The sequence below is a fragment of the Bison bison genome, unplaced genomic scaffold (genome assembly GCF_000754665.1).
Source record: "Bison bison bison isolate TAMUID 2011002044 unplaced genomic scaffold, Bison_UMD1.0 scf7180017864136, whole genome shotgun sequence".
NCBI classification, from domain to species: Eukaryota; Metazoa; Chordata; class Mammalia; order Artiodactyla; family Bovidae; genus Bison; species Bison bison.
The window spans coordinates 3,456,522-3,476,580 of NW_011494708.1; the positions used below are offsets into that span (position 1 = coordinate 3,456,522).

General features: G+C 44.0%; 1 protein-coding gene across 2 annotated transcripts in view; it reads right to left on the reverse strand.

Moving 5' to 3' along the window:
- SEL1L3 (sel-1 suppressor of lin-12-like 3 (C. elegans)) overlaps positions 1–4,636 on the reverse strand; it is a 91,288-nt gene extending 86,652 nt beyond the window's left edge. The window contains exon 1 of one of the 2 annotated variants that reach the window (XM_010839926.1): positions 4,068–4,636. In XM_010839926.1, coding sequence (XP_010838228.1) covers positions 4,068–4,341 — 274 coding nt within the window. In that variant the 5' untranslated portion in view covers positions 4,342–4,636. The remainder of the gene's footprint in view (positions 1–4,067) is intronic. The other variant, XM_010839925.1, reaches the window with a different exon arrangement.
- Positions 4,637–20,059: the final 15,423 nt, after the last annotated feature.

Below are 20,059 nucleotides of genomic sequence, written 5' to 3' on the forward strand. Positions count from 1 at the left end.
GGTGGCAGCTTCCAGTAAAAAGAGATTCATTAGCCAAGTCATACAGATGAGTGATCACAGACTGGAGCTAGAGGGCAGGTGCAGGGTGAAGGTGTGCTCATGTGTAGTTGCAAAGGAGAATCACTGCAGCCGTAACCAGTGCAGCAAAACGGTCTCCACCCAGGAAGCCTCAGTGTGTACAGGCCCTACGGAAGGCACACAGCTGACCCCACCCTACACGCTCCCTACCATAGCCATGTAAGAAAGCTGTCACAGTGTGATGGTCACATATAAGCTAAGAGAGAAAGGGTCCTTGCCTCTTGGCTAAGAGCCCTCATCCCTCAGTCAACAAGCAGTTGTCATGTGCCTGCTGTGTTACAGGGTGCCACACTGGGCACCAGAACCAGACAACCCAGGCCTTGTGGAGCCTGTGTGCTAGTACAGAGACACTCCACAGGCAAATAAACCATTCAGTATATTCAATTACAAGGCCTGGGGGTGCTAAGGTTATGAAGGAAATAAAAGGTGGATACTGGTGTGGCGGGAACAATTGGGTAGGGCTGCCATCTTAGATAAGGTGGTCTAGGATGCTGTCCCCAGTAAGATGACATTCGTGCAGAGGTTGCAAGGAGGTAAGAGAGCAAGTCACACAGTGATCTAGGGGAGGAGCATGTTAGGGAGAGGGGACAGTGATGCAAATGTCTCAAAGTGGGAATGAACTTGGTACATCAAGGGAGAAGCAAGCAGGCCTGCATGGCTGGAACAGGTGGGCAAGGGGGAGTGTGGCAGGAGATGAGGCCGATAAGGGGACAGGGACAGATTCCACAAGCCATGCTCAGGGACGTGGGCGATCCTTCCCTACTCCATCAGGGAGGAGCTGGCTACAGGGGCCACTGCATAGGGGGACAAGGGCCAGCAGGGAGGCCATTTGCAGACTGCGGCCAGAATCCAGACAGGGACAATGGTGGCTTAGACCAGGATGACAGCAGACACGTGGTGAACAGCGACTGAATACGAGGTCGGGGCTGAAGATGGAGGCCGCAGGGCCAGCTGACCTCTCACAACAGGACGCGCAGTCCAGGTGCGCCCCTGGAGCCACCAGCCCCAGCGGTTGATTTCTTTCTCTGGGTGAGCTCATGCGTGAGTCAGGCACACGTGTGACAGGGCAGCGGATAAAGCCCGGTGTCCTCCCCCGGAGGGAACAGACAATCAGCGGGCCCCAGGCAGGGTGGATCTCTTGGCCAAAGGCAGGAACAGGTGCACTGGCAGGGCACGTGGCTGAGCCTTGGCACAAACGTGTCCTGAAAGGCTGCCAGCTTCTGATCCGGGGTAGGTTGACCCAGCAGGGCGGGACGGAAGCCGGCTGCACCTCCACCCAAAATCAGCCCACCGGCCGGCCTGGCACAATCCCAGCATGGGAGATGAGCTGCAAAGAGTGTCAGGGCGCACAGATCTGGCTCTGGAAGCCTAACTGAAGGCTTTAGGTGGGGGCGCTCCAACCACACAGACAGAACACGTATGCACCGAGACTGGGCTCTCTCTTCATAAAGAGAAAAGAAAATGCAAGCAAGTCACAGGGGGTACTTAGTTCAGACACAGAGCTCTTGCAGGACAGCAGGCACTTGACACAGAAAATGTCCCCCCCTACTCCACACCAGGGCTGGCGGCAGACTGCGATGGGGCCAGGCATGAAAGCGCCCCCGTGGCGCACTAATGCCACCTTGTTGTTCGGACTTGACTCTTGTTCTTCAAGAGCAGAATAAAGAAGCCCCCGCTGGGAACCAGCCAGAGGCCTGGCCCTCTTCCATTGCGCCGCTGATATCAAGAACAAAGGTCGTTGGCACTATCCATGGGGCTTGCGGCAGACTCTCTTTTGATTTCCTTTTTAAGACAGGGAGGGGAAGTGCTCCCCTTTCCTGGTGAACAAACCTCAGCCCGGCAAATAGCTGGTTTCGCGGGTGGATGGAGCCCCCCCTCCCATTGTCAGTGACTTTGACTCTTAGAAAAGGTTTTCTTCTGCATTATGCCTTTATTAGACTGGTTCTCGCCCCAAAAGTAATGGTCTGAAGGAGGTGCGGAAAAACAAAACCCACTGCGCTGTTCCTGAACCCAGTGACTACTGAGAAGGAACAACAAAAGAAAGAAAAGCTGTTTCGCATTTTAAGGGTATGTTCGGGCACCCTAAGAACTCAGCCAGTTCATAAATGACTTGATTTGAAAACTTCCAGCTTGCGATTCAGTCATTCTTCAATGAGAAATATGTGATTTGCCAAACATGAAATGGAATCATTAAGCCCTGACAAAATCAATCGGAGGCAAAGCAAAACTGTGGCTGCTTGTGCCCCGTGTTGCCTTCTCCTTAACAAATTAGGAATCCCCGCGGAAGGCATTCCAGACAGATGCTAGCATGGGGCCCTGCCTGGAAGAGGGATACACGCTGATCATCAAAACGCATGCAGCTTGACTATTTCGGAGGTTTAACTGCCCATCCCACCCTACCCCCAAAGTGCACAGTCACACACACACACACACACAGAAAGAGAGAAAGGGGATTCTTCTTCTAGATTTTTCTACATTTAAAGCACTGCTCAGACATAAGCCAGACACAGAAGAGGACTATAAAATAAAATGTGGGATGAAATTGTCTAGAACTATGCACACACAAAACTGCTTGTAAAAACAGGTGTACTCTGAAGAAGGTCTGCAGTCTAGTTAGGAGTATTAGATCAGTGTCAATTTCCGGGTTTTGATATTGTACTCTAGTTATGGAAGATGTCAGTTAGGGGAAGTGGGGGGAAATAAACAAGGACTTGATCCCATTTTTGCAACTTCCTGCAAATCTCTATTTATTTCAAAATAAACAATGCCAAATGTATTGGTTCTACAGCAAGTGGCCTCTGACCAACTATATACCACGTGGTTATTCTGGTCCATTCTGTTTTCATTATATGCCGGGTTGTTTGGGAGTGACCCCAGGAAATATTCACTGCCATTGGATTTCCCCCATCCTCCAAGTCTGCCTGGGGGTCCAGCCACTTCAACTCAAAGTCCCACCAGCTCTATCCTTGCTCCAGGGATTCTCAAGCTTTAAGGTGCATCAGAGTCATGGAAATGTATTTAAAATGTGAATTCCAGGGCCGGACACCCCACAGATCCTGTCTAAGCAGGAAATGGGAATCTGCATTTGCAACAAGAGCCCTGGGTGATTCTGATACAGGTGATCCTAGGGTCCCACTTTAGCAAACATGACCAGGCTCCGGGTGAGTGCCTGGGAGCATGCCTGGATAGGCTCCCCGTTGTAGGATGGGGAGAGAGCTGGCAGGCACTCCACATCCACATAGCAAGGTGCCCCCTGCAACAATGGAGAGAACTATAGCCCTCTTCTTCCAAATGCACGTAGCCAGTGATCTCCAACCCCAGTGCTTAAAAAAGGCTGAAAAAAAGCATAGGAGCCTCCTCTATTGATCCCTCAGTGGCTGTGACCCTGTGACATTTGGCTTAAAATATAGAGTTTGCATTCTATCATCATTATGCCTACTACTTTTTACTGAGTGTTGATTATGTGTTAAGCACATCTCATTTAATTCTCACCACACTACTCTGAGGGAATTGTTATTTATTATCCCATTTTATGGATAAGAAAACTAGGTTCTGAAAGTTCCAAAGTTACACTGGCAGAAAGTGGCAGAGACAGGAGTTGAACTCAGGTACTTGGCTGACAAGCTAATGCTGCACCAAAACTAACACATGAGGGCTTTTTGAGGGACATGAGGAGGAAGATTTTCCAGATCCTTATTTCAGTGGCACTAATGTTCCTCTTCAACGTAAAGCATATTCAAGCCTCTCAAAGCACCCTTTCATGACCCTCTGTCCCTCTCTCACCTCCATCTTCAATCCTGTTCTCTCCTACTCTTTCTCTTCTCACACCTTTTCATTTTCTCCCTTTTCTCCCCAAAGTCCAAAATTACAGACTGTTTGCCTTGTGTCCCCCATTTCTAAGATAAGAATTTTCTCATACACTCCTCCTCCTCCCATCCAGGCTGTCTGAAGAAACGAGCATTAGGTTTCTAGCAAGGCAAATGACCTACCATTCTCAAGAGGACACTGGGGAATCTTGTTTGCTCGAAGGTTCCAAATATAATCCATGTTCCACTCAAGGCACACTTGATGATCTTTGAAAGGGCGTTCAAAAGGCGGGACAGTCTTCAACAGCGTGTAATTCTTTGCTACAGCGTGTAGCAAATTTTCCTCCCATTTAACATTCAAGTCCCCACTGCTATATTGGTGAGTGATCCAGGCACGTAGTATCACCACAGATACTGAAATGGAGTGTCTGATGAAATAATCATCTCTGTAAACCATGATGCTCGGAAATTTCACATGTACGATTTGTGTTCTGCTGGTGTGAAGATGTTTCTCATTCTTCCACCTTTTTTTGTACACGGGAATGCTACTTCTGAACTCAGATGAAACAACTGCTTCCAAATTGACAACACAAGGCTGAGAGCATAAATACTCTACGGAGACTTCAGACACATTGCGAACATTCCCTTCGAAGATGGTGAAATAAATAAAGTCTTTGTAAGCCACACTTTGCTCCGCTCTGGGTATCACCGACGTTGTCAGCGAAGTCTGCCTGCCCAAAGATGGTACAAAGTTCTGAGAAGAAAAAAAAAAGAAGTAAATTTAAAAATGATCATATTCTTGTTAATTTTCATTTTAATTGCTTTACAGATCTTCTCAGGTGGCGCTACTGGTAAAGAACCTGCAAGTCAATGAAAGAGACATGAGACACAGGTCCCATCCCTGGGTCGGGAAGATCCCCTGGAGGAGGGCATGGCAACCCACTCCAATATTCTTGCCTGGAGAATCCCATGGACAGAGGAGACTAGTGCGCTATAGTCTATAAGGTCGCGAAGAGTTGGACTCTACTGAATCGACTTGGCACTCGCACATTTGCTTTACAATGCTGTGTTCATTTCTACTGTACAGCAAAGTGAATTGGCTATACATATACATATATCCCCTCTTTTTTGCATTCACTTCCCATTTAAGTCACCACAGAGGGCTGAGTAGAGCTCCCTGTTCTAGACACTATGTTCTCATCAGTTATCTACTTTATGCATAGTATCAGTAGTGCACATATGTCAGTCCCAACCTCCCAATTCATCCCACCACCCATATTAACAGATACATGAATCATTATATTCCTGGAAGAAAAAAAAATATCCATTTACATCAGGCAATGAAAGTGGAAGATAAAGGATGTCGAAAGCACTACCAAACAATTGGAGAAAAACCAACATACACACAAGTGAAGATTAGGCCATATTAAACTCTCTCCCCAGACTGAGTAGCATCTGCTGATCAAAATGGGACTTTCAAAGCTACATGGCAATCATTCCAGAGTTGGTTTCCAAATGGAGGAGCTAGTTCAGGGCAAATCCTGAACAGTAGCAGTGAACATGCCTTAGAGTGGAAAAGAGGCAGTCCAGCTGCAGACATTTTCAAACTATTGTCCTGACTTCAAATGGTAGTCAAAAGCAGCCAAATGAGACAATGGGAGAAGAGTTCAAAGTGGCGCCCGAGAGAACACATATCAGGGATGCCAGCCTGGCCCCTTTTTCTCCGTAAGTTCTGAGCCAGGACAAGCCTACATTACGAATAAGCCAGCAGGAAGTTTCTATTGCTCCAAATCACACATAGGCAGGCTCGGACCACAGACTGTGTTGTCTGATTTTTTTTCACCATGGATGGCGCCATATGTGCCAAGAAAGATTTTTAGCTGTGGGTTTATCTACATGTTTCAATGATGAGGCCCTCTCAGTGTAGATGTTCCTTCCAGAAAAAAATCTGGAAAGTTTTGTCATGAAATCAAAGCAATGGTTTTTGACTAGGAGGCATGGATGGATGGCTGATAAGAGCTCTTCTCTAAATGAGACTTTGTGATTTAGACATCCAAAACACAGTCAGCTCAGTTTAGTTCAGTCACTCAGTCATGGCCAACTCTTTGCGATTCCATGAACTGCAGCACACCAGGCTTCCCTGTCCATCACCAACTCCTGCAGCTTACTCAAACTCATGTCCATCAAGTCTGTGATGCCATCCAATATCTCATCCTCTGCATTCCGCTTCTCCTTCTGCCTTCAGTCTTTCCCAGTATCAGGGTTTTTTCCAATGAGTCAGTTCTTCGAATCAGACGGCCAAACTATTGGAGCTTCACCTTCAGCATCAGTCCAGGGAATATCCAGGACTGATTTCCTTTAGGATAGACTGGTTGGATCTCCTTGCAGTCCAAGGGATTCTCAAGAGTCTGCTCCAACACCAGTTCAAAAGCATTAATTCTTCAGTGCTCAGCTTTCTTTATAGTCCAACTCTCACATCCATACACGACCACTGGATAAACCACAGCTTTGACTAGATGGATCTTTGTTGGCAAAGTAATGTCTCTGTTTCTTAAAATGCTGTCTAGGTTGGTCATAGCTTTCCTTCCAAGAAGCAAGTGTCTTTTAATTTCATGGTTGCAGTCACCATCTGCAGTGATTTTGGAGCCCAAGAAAATAAAGTCTCTCACTGTTTCCATTGTTTCCCCATCTATTTGCCACGAAGTGATGGGACCACATGCCATGATCTTAGTTTTCTGAATGTTGAGTTTTAAGCCAACTTTTTCACTCTCATCTTTCATTTTTATCAAGAGGCTCTTTAGTTCTTCTTTGCTTTCTGCCATAAGGGTGGTGTCATCTGTTTATCTGAGGTTACTGATATTTCTTCTGGCAATCTTGATTCCAGTTGGTGCTTCATCCAGCCTGGCATGTCACATGATGTACTCTGCATAGAAGTTAAATAAGCAGGGTGACAATATACAGCCTTGACGTACTCCTTTCCCTATTTGGAACCAGTCTGTTGTTCCATCTCTGGTTTTAACTGTTGCTTCTTGACCTGCATACAGATTTCTCAGGAGGCAGGTAAGGTGGTCTGGTATTCCTATCTCTAGAAGAGTCTTCCACAGTTTGTTGTGATCCACACAGTTAAAGGCTTTGGCGTAATCAGTAAAGCAGTAGGCGTTTTTCTAGAATTCTCTTGCTTTTTCGATGATCCAATGGATGTTGGCAATTTGATCTCTGGTTCCTCTGGCTTTTCTAAATCCAGCCTGAACATCTGGAAGTTCATGGTTCACATACTGTTGAAGCCTGGCTTGGAAAATTTTGAGCATTACTTTGCCAGCATGTGAGATGAGTGCAATTATGCAGTAGTTTGAACATTCTTTGGCATTGCCTTTCTTTGGGATTGGAATAAAAACTGACCTTTTCCAGTCCTGTGGCCACGGCTGAGTTTTCCAAATGTGATGGCATATTGAGTGCAGCACTTTCACAGAATCATCTTTTAGGATTTGAAATAGCTCAACTGGGATTCCACCACCTCCACTAGCTTTGTTCGTAGTGATGCTTCTTAAGGCCCACTTGACTTCACATTCCAGGATGTCTGGCTCTAGGCAAGTGATCACACTGTCATGGTTATCTGGATCATGAAGATACCTTTTTTGTATAGTTCTTCTGTGTGTTCTTGCCACCTCTTAATATCTTCTGCTTCTCTTAGGTCTATACCATTTCTGTCCTTTATTATGACCATCTTTACATGTATGTTCTCTTGGTATCTCTAATTTTCTTGAAGAGATCTCTAGTCTTTCCCATTCTATTGTTTTCCTCTATTTATTTGCACTGATCACTGAAGAAGCCTTTCTTATCTCTCCTTACTAGTCTTTGGAACTCTGCATTCAAATGAGTATATCTTTCCTTTTCTCCTTTGCCTTTAGCTTCCCTTCTTTTCTCAGCTATTTGTAAGGCCTCCTCAGACAGGCATTTTGCCTTTTTGCATTTCTTTTTCTTGGGAATGGTCTTGATCCCTGCCTCCTGTATAATGTCACAAACCTCCCTCCATAGTTCTCCAGGCACTCTATCAGATCTAATCCCTTGAATCTATTTGTCACTTCCACTGTATAATCATTCGGGATTTGATTTAGGTCATACCTGAATGGTCTAGTGGTTTTTCCTACTTTCTTCAATTTAAGCCTGAATTTTGCAATAAGGAGTTCATGATCTGAGCCACAGTCAGCTCCCAATCCAAAACACAATAGCGAAAAGGTTACTGTGGACCCCTTTACTCCCATTGGAATGGTTACTATCAAAAAAAAGAAGGAAAACAAAGGACAAAATTTTGGAGAACATGTAGAGAAATCAGAATGCTTGTGCATTACTGGCGGGGATGTAAAATGGTACAGCCACTGTGGAAAACAGTACTGCAGTCCCTAAAAGAATTAAGCAGAGAATTACCATATAATTGAACAATGCCACTTCTGGGTCTATACCTGAGTTGAAAGCAGGGACTGGAAAAGATATGTTCATAGACTTACAACCAGCTTCATAGCAGCATCATTCATAACACCAAAAAGGTAGGTATTCTGAGCTTCCCTGGTGGCTCAGACGGTAAAGAATCTGCCTGCAATGCAGGAGACCCAGGTTTGGTCCTGGGTTGGGAAGATCCCCTGGAGAAGGAAATGGCAACTCACTCCAGTATTCTTGCCAAGGAAATCCCATGGACAGAGGAGCCTGGTGGGCTATAGTCCATGGGATCACAAAGTTGAACTCGACTGAGCAACTAACATTTTCAAAAGGTATAAACAACCCAAATGTTCACTGATGGACTGACAGATAAACAAAATGTGGTACAGACATACAATGGAACATTATTCAGCCTTAAAAAGGAAGGGAATTGTGACACATGCGACAATATAGATAAACCATGAGGACATTATGCTAAGTGAAATAAGCCAGTCACCAAAGAATGAATATTGCTCGATTCCACTTACATGAGTTACCAAGAGAAGTGAGATTCACACAGATAGAAAATAGATTGTTGTTTACAAGGGTCAACGGGGAGGGGAAATGGGAAACTGTGCTTTAATGAGCACAGAGTTTCAGTTGTGCAAGCTGAGAAGAGTTCTGGAGACGGATGGTGGTGATGGCCACACAACAGTGTGAATATACTTACTGGCACTGAACTGTACATTTTTAAATGGCTAAAACAGTAAATGTTTTGTTATGAATATTCTCACCACAATTTTAAAGTAAAAGGTCACTGTAGTCTTCTCCAGAGAAGGAAGAAATAGGGAGCCCTTTCTTCAGTTCTGTAGGAGGGGCAAAGGTGGATCGCACACAGAGCCTGGGATCAGGGAATCACATTTGCAAATAGCGGGGACATGGGACAGAACATGGGCAGCGCACCAGTCAAACTGAAAGCAAAACCCTAAGGGAACACAGCATCAAATGAGAGTCATTTTGACTGGGGGCTCTGGGACAGATTTTGTGGCGGAAATGGCATTTCAACAGGGCTTTGAAGAGTTCTTTAGGTAGGGAGGCAAAGGGAGAACACTACAAGTGTTGTGAACAGCTTAAGTAGAGGCATGAAGGCAGAGAAACATGGCTGTGCGAGGGTCCAGCAAGCAGCTGGATCTGGCCAGAGAACAGAACAGGGTAAAAACACAAAAGGACATGGGAATATGAGGGTGAAAAGAAAAGCAGAACCCCAGCTCTGGAGAACACCAAATTTTAGCTCAAGGAAGGTGGACTTGTATTCTACTGACAGTAAAGAATCGATAAAGGTTTGAGTATGTATATTTGTAGAAGCAAATCCTAGAAGAATTTGGGGGTCAGAGGGTAGGGGCATTTACGCTTTTGATAGTGCCTGATTTCCATCCATGGAGATCATGCCCACAGCAATACATAAGGGCAGGCGTCCCCACTTCGACCAGTACAGTGTACTATTGGGCTTTCTGATCTCTGTGAATCTGTGAATAAGTGAATATTCATACTCAAATGTGTGCAAATAAAGAAGGGGGTTGTGTTTCTATTTTAGAGCACTGATAGTCGAGTAGAAACAAGGCTAGCAATCAAGAAAAATGAGCAAATGATACTATTCATTGATAAGAAAATTCTCACTTATAGCAAGAAAAAGGGAAATTAAAACCACACTGACAATGGAGAAACAGACACAGAGAACAGATTTATGGACACAGGGCATGAGGAGAGGATGAGATGATTGGAGAGAGTAACATGGAAACTCACATTACCATGTGTAAAATAGAGAGCCAGTGGGAATTTGCTATATGACTCAAGGAACCCAGACAGGGGCTCTGTAACAACCTAGAGGGGTGGGTTGGGGAGGGACATGGGAGGGAGGTTCAGGAGGGAAGGAACATACATATACCTGTGCTTAATTCATGTTGATATTTGACAGAAATCAACAAAATTCTGTAAAGCAATTATCCCTCAATTAAAAAATAAATAATTTTTTAAAAATATTTTTTAAAAATTAAAAAAATACTACACTGAAATGCCATTTTGAACCTAGGTTCACAGAGATAAAAAAGCCCAATAGTACATTGCACTGGTCGAAGTGGGGACACCTGCCCTTATGTATTGCTGTAGGCATGACCTCCATGGACGGAAATCAGGCACTATCAAAAGTGTAAATGTCCCTACCCTCTGACCCCCAAATTCTTCTAGGATTTGCTTCTACAAATATACATAGTCAAATTTGTGCAAACTGATCTATGTAAGACTTTCCACTATAGCACTATTTGTAACTGCAAAAGATGGAAAACCTAAATGTCCACCAAGAGAAAGTTGGTTTCATAAATGATAGTACATCTGCTCCTGGAGTACTAAGTAAGTGAAGTCGCTCAGTTGTGTCCGACTCTTTGCGACCCCATGGACTGTAGCCTACCAGGCTCCTCCATCTGTAGCCTACCAGGCTCCTTCATCCATGGGATTTTCCAGGCAAGAGTACTGGAATGGGTTGCCATTTCCTTCTCCAGGGGATCTAAACACCTATTCAAATCAGGAAGATTTCCTGCAGATAATGGGATGATCTCCAGTTGTTTGTTTGTTTTTAAGCAAATTCAGAAGTGCAACTTGACTTTTAAAAAAAGGAAAAAATATATACACTTTTGTTTCAGCACACATAGCACTGGTTGCTCACGTGGAGAAGGACCAGGTGAGCAGGAGAGAGGGGAAGAGTGAGACCTGCACTGTAGGTCTTTACTTATCTTTCGAATTTTGTGTCACATGAATATTTCTCCCCTAAAAGTCGGGGTTTAGGGCTGGGGGAAAAAACAACCATTCTAAAAGATGAAAATGGAAAATGCAGCTTCTTCAAAAGGCAGAGGAATGTTAGATGAGCCAGCCACATGGGAAACCTGTGGGAAGAAACACCTCAAGAGGTGGGTTCAGTCCACACTGCCCACCCCTTCAAGGTGAAGTTTAACTGTATTATGTTATCATGTAGACCTCCAAATTACAAGAGGGGGAATAAAAATTAAAATCATCGTATAAGTAGAGAATATTAGAGCAGATGAATCCTTGGTGATAAATCAGCTCACCCCATTTTTCAGACAAGGAAACGGCAAGCCGGAGGGAACGTTCTCCAACATCCCACAACTGGAGGCTTAGCCGAGTCAGCCCAGACACTCGGCAGCTCCTTCTCTTCACACCCACCCCGAGGTTCTCCACTGTACAGCACACACCACGAGACCAGAGATTTGCCATTTCACTGCTCCCTGAGAACTCCAGGCTGAATTCTGCTTTTGTATGAAGGGAGATACAGCCAGCATTTAAACAAGTGAGGGTTTATTCACTTGGCCAGATGTGCCAAGATGTGGCCCCCTTGTTAAGATCTGAATCGAGCTGTTAAGCCCCAGCAGAGTTTAGCTGAAGCCAGGGGCAGCCAGTGCTAATGGAAGCTGGACCAGAGTGGTGAGCATGGGTGAATAACACTCCCCAGTCCAAATGCCCATTCCCCCAATCCCTGGGGCTTCCCTTCCTCAGCAACCTGGAAGGAGACATTTCCTTATTTAATGATACAATAGGGAGCAGAGTCCAGGATATACTGTGGCTTGTTAAATATAATTGTGTCCCTTCTCAGAGAATGACTTAAAACTTCTTCCTCATTCTTTTTACATATACTTTAACACTTAACCCAGGCCCTGTTCTCCACTTCAATTTTTTTTATAAATCACTTAAAAAAATTTTTTTTATTGGAAGGTATTGCTTTACAATATTGTACTGGTTTCTACCATACATCAATGAGTCAGCCCCTCTTGAACCTCCCTCCCATCTTCCACCCCATTCCACCCCCTAGGTTGTCACAGAGCACTAGGTTGACCTCCCTGTGTCACACAGCAAATTCCCACTGGCTGTCTATTTTATATATGGTAATGAGTATGTCTCCATGCTACTCGCTCAGTTCATCCCATCCTCTCCCTCCTACACTGTGTCCACAAGTCTGCTCTCTATGCCTGCATCTCCATTGCTGCCTGGCAAATAGGTTCATCAGTAGCATCTTTATAGACTCCATACACATGCATTAATATACAATATTTGTCTTTCTCTTTCTGACTTACATCACTCTGTACAATAGGCTCCAGATTCATACACCTCATTAGAACTGACCCAAATGCATTCCTTTTTATGGCTGAGCAACATTCCACTGTATGTATGTACCACAATTTCCATATCCATTCATCTGTTGATGGACATTTAGGCGACTTCCATGCCCTAGTTATTGTAAAAAGTGCTGCAACAAACACTGGGGCACATGCATCTCTTTTGATTACAGTATTCTCAGGGTACATGCCCAGTGGTGTGATTGCTGGGTCATATGGTAGATTCTTTAAATCGCATTTTTATTGCTGATGCTAGGAACTCTGGTAAAAACCTCTTCTAAACAGAGCTGTCTGATTTCCTTACATTTCATTTGGGAAGTGCAGTTAATAATAATGTTCATTAGTTTACATCCTATTGCTAAAAATGCCCCAGCCCACTTTTCTGTGTTAGTAAGTGCAGTATTGGGTTAAATATAGTTTCACTTTTCCTTGGTAACACACAACTTTCCACACCCCAGGCTCCTCATCGTGGAGATGGGTGGTGACAGAGGAGAATGAAGAAGGTATGGGGTATTCTCTCAAGGACCTTCCCTTGAAATTCTGTTTTTAAGGAAACCTCCATATACTCATTTGAAGATCATTTTATTCTCACTGGCTTCAGAGTCTCAAGTGAAGTAAAAGTATATTCCAGGTTGACAGGTTCTGGATGTATGCTATCTGATACAGTAGCCACAAGTCATACTAAGCACTTAAACTGAGATGTGTTATAAATGTAAAAGATACAATGGATTTCAAAGACTGAAGACAAAAAAGGATGAAAAAATCTCATTAATAATTTTTACACTGATTTCATGTTGTAATAAGTGAGTCAAAGAAAATGCATTACTAAAATGTGATTATATGGCTCGGATTTGTGGCTCACGTGATATTTCTACCCAATAGTACTACTCTAGATTTGAAATCAGAGACATTTCCTGTAAAAAAGAACCATCTGGTAATTCTTTAGGGTCTCTCTGCCACTCAATGTTCACCTAGTGCATTATCAAGAAAGCAGCCATTGACAACACACAAGCCAGTGAGCATGGCTGTCGTCCACTGCAATCTTGTTTACAGAAAAAGGCAGCAGGCCAGATTGGCCCAGGGGCCACAGCTTGCAGATCACTGTCGTAGACTGTCAAGCCTTTACTCTAGATAAAGTTTTTGTATCATTAGATACTGTCATTTTTATGAAAATGTGTTCTCATGTCGTTATTTTGAATTACAGCCATTTGGAAAGATGACAAGATCATACAATAATCAACAAAGACCACTTAAAGTGTTAGAGTTTTAAAGAACACAGAGATACACTTTATAAAGGAATAATCACATAGGAGAGATGAGATGAATAACCCAATCAGGCATCATTTTCCTATATGTGTGATTGATGAGGTTTGATTTGTTATTTTGCCAAGGGTCTCTTGTGGGCATGTTGACATCTTGCTCATGTTTCTTTCGCTAAAAATATAAGATGAGAAGTTGGAGCTAGGCTGAGAAAAGATAGAATTTCATGGACTGACACAGATAATTTGAGAAGTATGAGTGTCATCTGGGGAACAAGAGAAGAGCAACGTCAGGAATAGGGCAATATTCTTAATATGATGGGGATGTGCTGGCCCCAAAGAGGACCTCAGAGTCACCGTTAGTGGTTTGAAGACCATGGTTTAAATCCCCCAAGAAAGTGTTACAATCTTCAGTCTTGTGGGCACCTATGTGATGTAGGCAGCTGGCATCTTGTGAGTTGGAGCAGACCCAGTGGGCAGCTGCTATGCCGTGAGTCGTGGCTACCTCTGTTATGTACAAAACCAACACTGATTAGTGACACATCACACTCTAAATATTGATTAAGCTGAAGCTGATTTCCTGGCTCAAGTCATGTGTGTGGTTATGAGCTATTTTCTGCCAGGAGAATAAGGCAATTAACTTGAAGAGTTTCAGCTATGGGCATGACACGTGTCCAACCTTCATAGGTATTTTCACATGCCAGGTTGCATTAACATAAGCTAAAAATTACCCCAAACGTTCCTTTCTTTAGATATTATAAAGTCAGAGTCCATGTCTTATTCATTGTTATGTGCCGGCTTCTAAGACAGAGCTGGGCACATATAGAGTTTGGCTAAGTGTTTCTTGATGAAATAAAGTACCAGACATGGGCATTTTTGCCAGAAGCCTCAATGGTCCAACTCGGATCAACTGCCCCACAGTCCCGGAGGCTGCTGCATATATATCAAAGGACTACATCCAATCTTGAGTTCCCACCACCCTTTCCTGACATCCACAAGTTCTTTGGTCATGGAGGTGGACTGGCACTTCCTTCCATGTTTTCCATCCAGCCTCATTAATCTCCTTCCAAAGAGCCCTTAACCTCTGGCATCTGACCGGGCCCCTGGGTGTTGGAGCTGACCTGGGGGACTGTGAGTGAGGTCAGAGAGGGTGGCGCTCCAGCACTCATCATGTTCCTTTGGGGTGGACTTCTCCCATATCTTTCAAACAACTGCCCTACAGTCTAGAACTTTTCCATTTTTACATACCAAAAATACAAATTAAAAAGTTTTAGATTTCCTGTCCCTCTAGCCTCTGTTGGACTCCTTCTTATCTGGCAAGTTTATCCATGTTAATGGGATAATGAAAAAAAATACTGCACTAATGTCATATATCTGCATTTCTATGCCAGCTTGGAGGAGATCATGCCTTAAAAACAAGGCCAAATGCCCTGCAGCTCATAAGCAACATAGTTGGGGTGTAAAGGACACTGCTGTGCCCCTCAAATGATCATTTAGGCAGCCACATCCACGTTCCACCCACACACAATGGAGCTGGGCTCAAGCCCTGAAACATCTGTTTATACCAGAAGGAAGCCCTAATCAAAGTCAAACTTGACAACAGTCCACAGAGTCACAAAACATAGATTCCTTTGTCTTTGTCTAATTATGTGTGTTTTGTAATTTTTAAAAAAGAAAGAAAGAAATGGGTCATTCATGTGTGTTCCTAATAATAGACCCCAAATTGGAAATCTAACTGCATTTCATTCAGCCTGAGAATCAAGAAACAGATGAACTTATATATCTTTTGGATGAACAAAAAAATCTATCAAAGCCACCTAAACTTTTTTTAGGATGAGTGCATCTCATTCCTTTAAAAATCAATAAGAGGAAACTCTATTCAAATAACCTTCGCTTGTTCCAAAGAGCTGAGAAAACTTGGTTCTTCTCTCTATATGATCCACTTATTAGTTAAGAAAGGGGCAGAGAGATTAGAAAATCTTAACTCGCCACTTTACACCTCGCTGTGGAAAATTCATTTACATTTACACATGCACATGAATATATCTGATTGTAAACAACACTTGACCGTTTTTCTCATCCCTGTCTATTCTACCTCATGGGCTCTTAGGTAAACCTTGGCTCTTGAGCACCTTCTCTCCAAACTGGCTGGATCAAACTTTCCATAGGTCAAAAAGGCAATTGCATTGACTTAGAAGGCCCTTGTTTATGACTTCTGCCAACTAGAAATAAGCAAAAATTCTGTTTATGTCAACAAAGCATACCATTAAGCAGAATGAACAATGACGTCAATATGGACTTCAAGGTTAAGACAAGCCTAGGGAAACATTTCCCCGCTGACCCAAGTGCCTTCCCCAAACAGAGCTGGCTAGAGAAACGCCATCACAATACTGATCAATACTCCTTGCTGACCTAATACTCCTCTCTCCCATTTAATATTGTTTGATATGCTATTTCTTTCTAACACACATTACAGGAGGGTAAACAAGGTTGGTTCAGTTTCATTTCATTGAGTACCTACTATGCGTGCTGGGACAAACGCAATTTAGTCTTCTCATTCACTTCTAACCTCATCCTCTCACACTAAGTTGCACAGAAGGTCTCCCCTCTAACCTCACAGCAGCTCCACGAGGGACACAGCATTACAGTTAACAGAAGAAGAAACAGAATGGATTCAGAGAGGGTAAATAACTCATCCAAGAGCAACCAGCTACTAAAAAGCAGAACCAAAATTCAAATCCATAGCTGCTGACTCCAAAGCCTGTGATGGTGTGCCTCCTGCCTCACAGAAACGCCCAAAATGATGCCTTTAATGCACTCACTTACTTCTATGCCTATCACCACTTTCTGGTTACAGGTGGGATAGTCTTGAGACTTGGCTCACTCTCATCTTAAAAGTGGTGGGTGAAAGGCTAAAATGCCATCAGATCACCATGCATGCATTACGTCTGGGGAGGGGAGACATTATCTTATTCACAAACACACACACTGCACTGAGCCGACTCCCCAGTCCAGGTCAGCCCTTCTTCGGGTGAAACTAGGAAACCAATACTAAGCCGCCAAAGCAGAACCTCCTCAGCAGTTCCTCACATCCTGCATGCCCTCCTGCCCTCAGTCCCTTTCCCCAGGGAATGGGATGAGCCATAAACAGGGTAACTGAATTTGCTTCAGGCTGCTGCTGCTGCTGCTGCTAAGTCACTTCAGTCGTGTCCGACTCTGTGCGACCCCACAGACAGCAGCCCACCAGGCTCCCCCGTCCCTGGGATTCTCCAGGCAAGAACACTGGAGTGGGTTGCCATTTCCTTCTCCAATGCATGAAAGTGAAAAGTGAAAGTGAAGTCACTCAGTCATGTCCGACTCTTAGCAACCGCATGGACTGTAGCCCACCAGGCTCCTCCATCCATGGGATTTTCCAGGCAAGAGTACTGGAGTGGTGTGCCATTGCCTTCTCCGTGCTTCAGGCTATTTATGGTCTACTCCACTCTATCCATCTTCTCCATAAATTGCCTGGGTTTTTTACACCTTCTCTTCTACCTTCCCTCCAGCTGCTTCATTCAGCCAACTAGTGGCTCCTACACTGTTGCCAACAGGCAACCAGAAGGAAAAGAAAGCAGGAGGCAAACACCACCATTTGGGAGCTTTCAGGGGCTGTGGTTGGGAGGCATGTGGAAGCTATTGGCTGATGTGAAGTTTGAGGATGGTCTGTGCATTTCAGACATGCATAATTACTTGCACAAACTGGATAATTGAGGGCCTCTATACCTTGTTTTGAACTTCCTAGGTCCTGTGTTACACAAAGCAAGGAATTAATGAATACTTCTAAAGGGATAACTGACGGTCTGTGGCTGCTTACGGAGAATTCTGTACCAGACTCTGTCACAGTCACTGTCTGCTAATGAGCCCCACATACATCTGTGATGCTAACGCACTTTTGTTTCTCTGTCCTCTGGTTGTCTCACAAGTGCAAATGTCCACTCGGAATATTTCAGCTCTACAGACGACACCAATGCCAGCCGCTGTGAGATTTGTTTTCCCATTTAAGAAAAACAATTATACATTCGAGACTAGAGTTCAGAACAGACAGAACTGCCTTCTACAAGTGCCATTGTCACAGACGGGGCTGGGCAGCCTCAGGTCATTCTAGTCACGTCTGGAGGAAGGGAAGAGTTAATGATGACCGAGACTGGCAAGGGGGTCTGTGAGGCTGAGCAAGACCTCTATGGACCACACCAGTCAGCACCCGTGACACCAGTGGAAGCGGTTTCCATTACCTTTTGTTTTCAAGGGCCTCAGCCTCTCTGAGGAGACTCTCTGCATCTTGACCTTTGGCGACCTCAGAATTTTTTTGGCAGCTGCTGGAACCAGGGATCATCTTTTCAGAAATCTGCTTGGCATTGTTCCGTGACTTATCTTTCAGGCCTCGTCACAATTATTCATGCTTTGGCAGTATCCTAGCTACAGTCACAGTACTGTTCTTGGGCTGCTCCTGAAGGTTATTCTGTCCCAGCCAGTGGAAGAGGAATGTGCCCATCACCTCAGGACCCTGGCTCCAGGAAGCATGCCCCCCGTGAGGGCAGGAACTTAAAGGCATTTGTTTAGAAAGCCACTCTGAACCTTCAGCCCTTGTGAACACGCATGTAGGTAAGGATGACACGAAAGAGGAATCAGTCCCCAGATCACCGACAGTTTGTCTTTGGAATACATTCCAAGGCACACTTGGCTATACTCACGGACACATGTTCATACAGACTCAAGTGCTGAACTCGGCCAGCTGCCTCTGGACTGTACAAGGACCCCATCCTTTACCTCTCCACTGCGATGGCAAATATCTCCTGTCTTTACCTTTTTTTTTTTTTTTTTCTCTTTAGCATTCTGCTTCTACTCTGTGGCTGGGCTTCCTGCTTTGTATATTTTAAGCTACTTTAGACATGACCTCACATCCTGGCCCATCTCACAGTAGCTGCTAATTTTGAGACTTTACTAATGGGCCGTACATCTATGAATGAGGGGAATGGGTTACAAGCAGCAAAATCCAGAAGGCAATAAGCTAGAAGCCAATGGCTAGAACTGGGGCTCTGGAAGGAGACAGACTTGGGTTTCCACCTTGGACTACCTGTGTGTCCCAGGGCAACTAACATAATCTCTCTGAGCCTCAGTTAACTCATCTAAATAGGGATCATACTAACTCCTACCTCACAAGGTTACTGTTAAGATAATGGTTACTGTTAAGATAATTGGATAATGCATATAAATAACCTATCACAATGCAAATTACTAGTAGTGGTAGTATTACTATTATTATTTAGGTTTCCAAATTATGGGATAGCTTTCTTCCTCCAGTGTCTACATATTTCTGAGGTTCTGCTTAGCTATTCTGCTCTCTACCCTCCACCTGTCCACCTCTCTGTCCTGACCAATCACTTTCTCTAGGAAGCATCCCTAGATATACAAGATGCACACAATTATGCATTTTCTCAGTTGTTTCATGATTTTCATGCAGCTGTTTTACATTTTCCCCAATTTGCAATTGAATTTCTCCAAGGTCAAGAGGGGTTACCTTTCAGCAGTTTCTCTGGTAGCACAAAACCTCTAGAGCAAAATCTCTAGCCACTGGCTAGACCTTTAGAACAAAAGGTTAAGTCCACCTTCCAAGTCACCCTTTTGCTTCTCTGGGTTTTGCAAAACTTTCTCATTCAGTTGCAAAATGGCTTTCTTGTTTATCCAAATCATTTTTCTTTTACAGTAGCATATCTGAAGCTCATCTGAAGGAAGCACACACCGTCAGGAAGCACTGACATTTCTCTTTCCATGATAATTCCAAAATTCATTCCTTCTTTGTCTGCCAAGACATTCATCCATGCTCTAGTTATTTTCCACCTTAGAGTATTTTCTATAATCTTTCTTTTTGGAGCCCTACCTTACCACTTCACTAACTCACCATAGTCTGTTCATAATATCATTTTTCTCCTCTCTGTGATCGGTTCTCTCAAATCCCCCTTGGTCCATAGAGAACTTTTACACTTGCTCCATCATCTGTCTCTGTTCCTGTGGACCACTTAGGCTTTTACTGCTCTCTCTTTTTTTTTTAATTTCTTGTAACTGTCAAGAAGCAGTCTCTCCTTGCCAGGTCTTGGGATTTCCACGTGGAACTTTCCTGATGGCTCGTCCATTAATGTTTCACACAGTGCTCTACTACATCATTTCTGCCTCTGTGGGTAACCAGTGCATTGTGGACGGGAATCATCTGTTTACACTGAAACCCTGTCATTTGTTATGGCAGTTTTATTTATGAGCCTGTGTGCTATAACCCTGTGGCATAAAT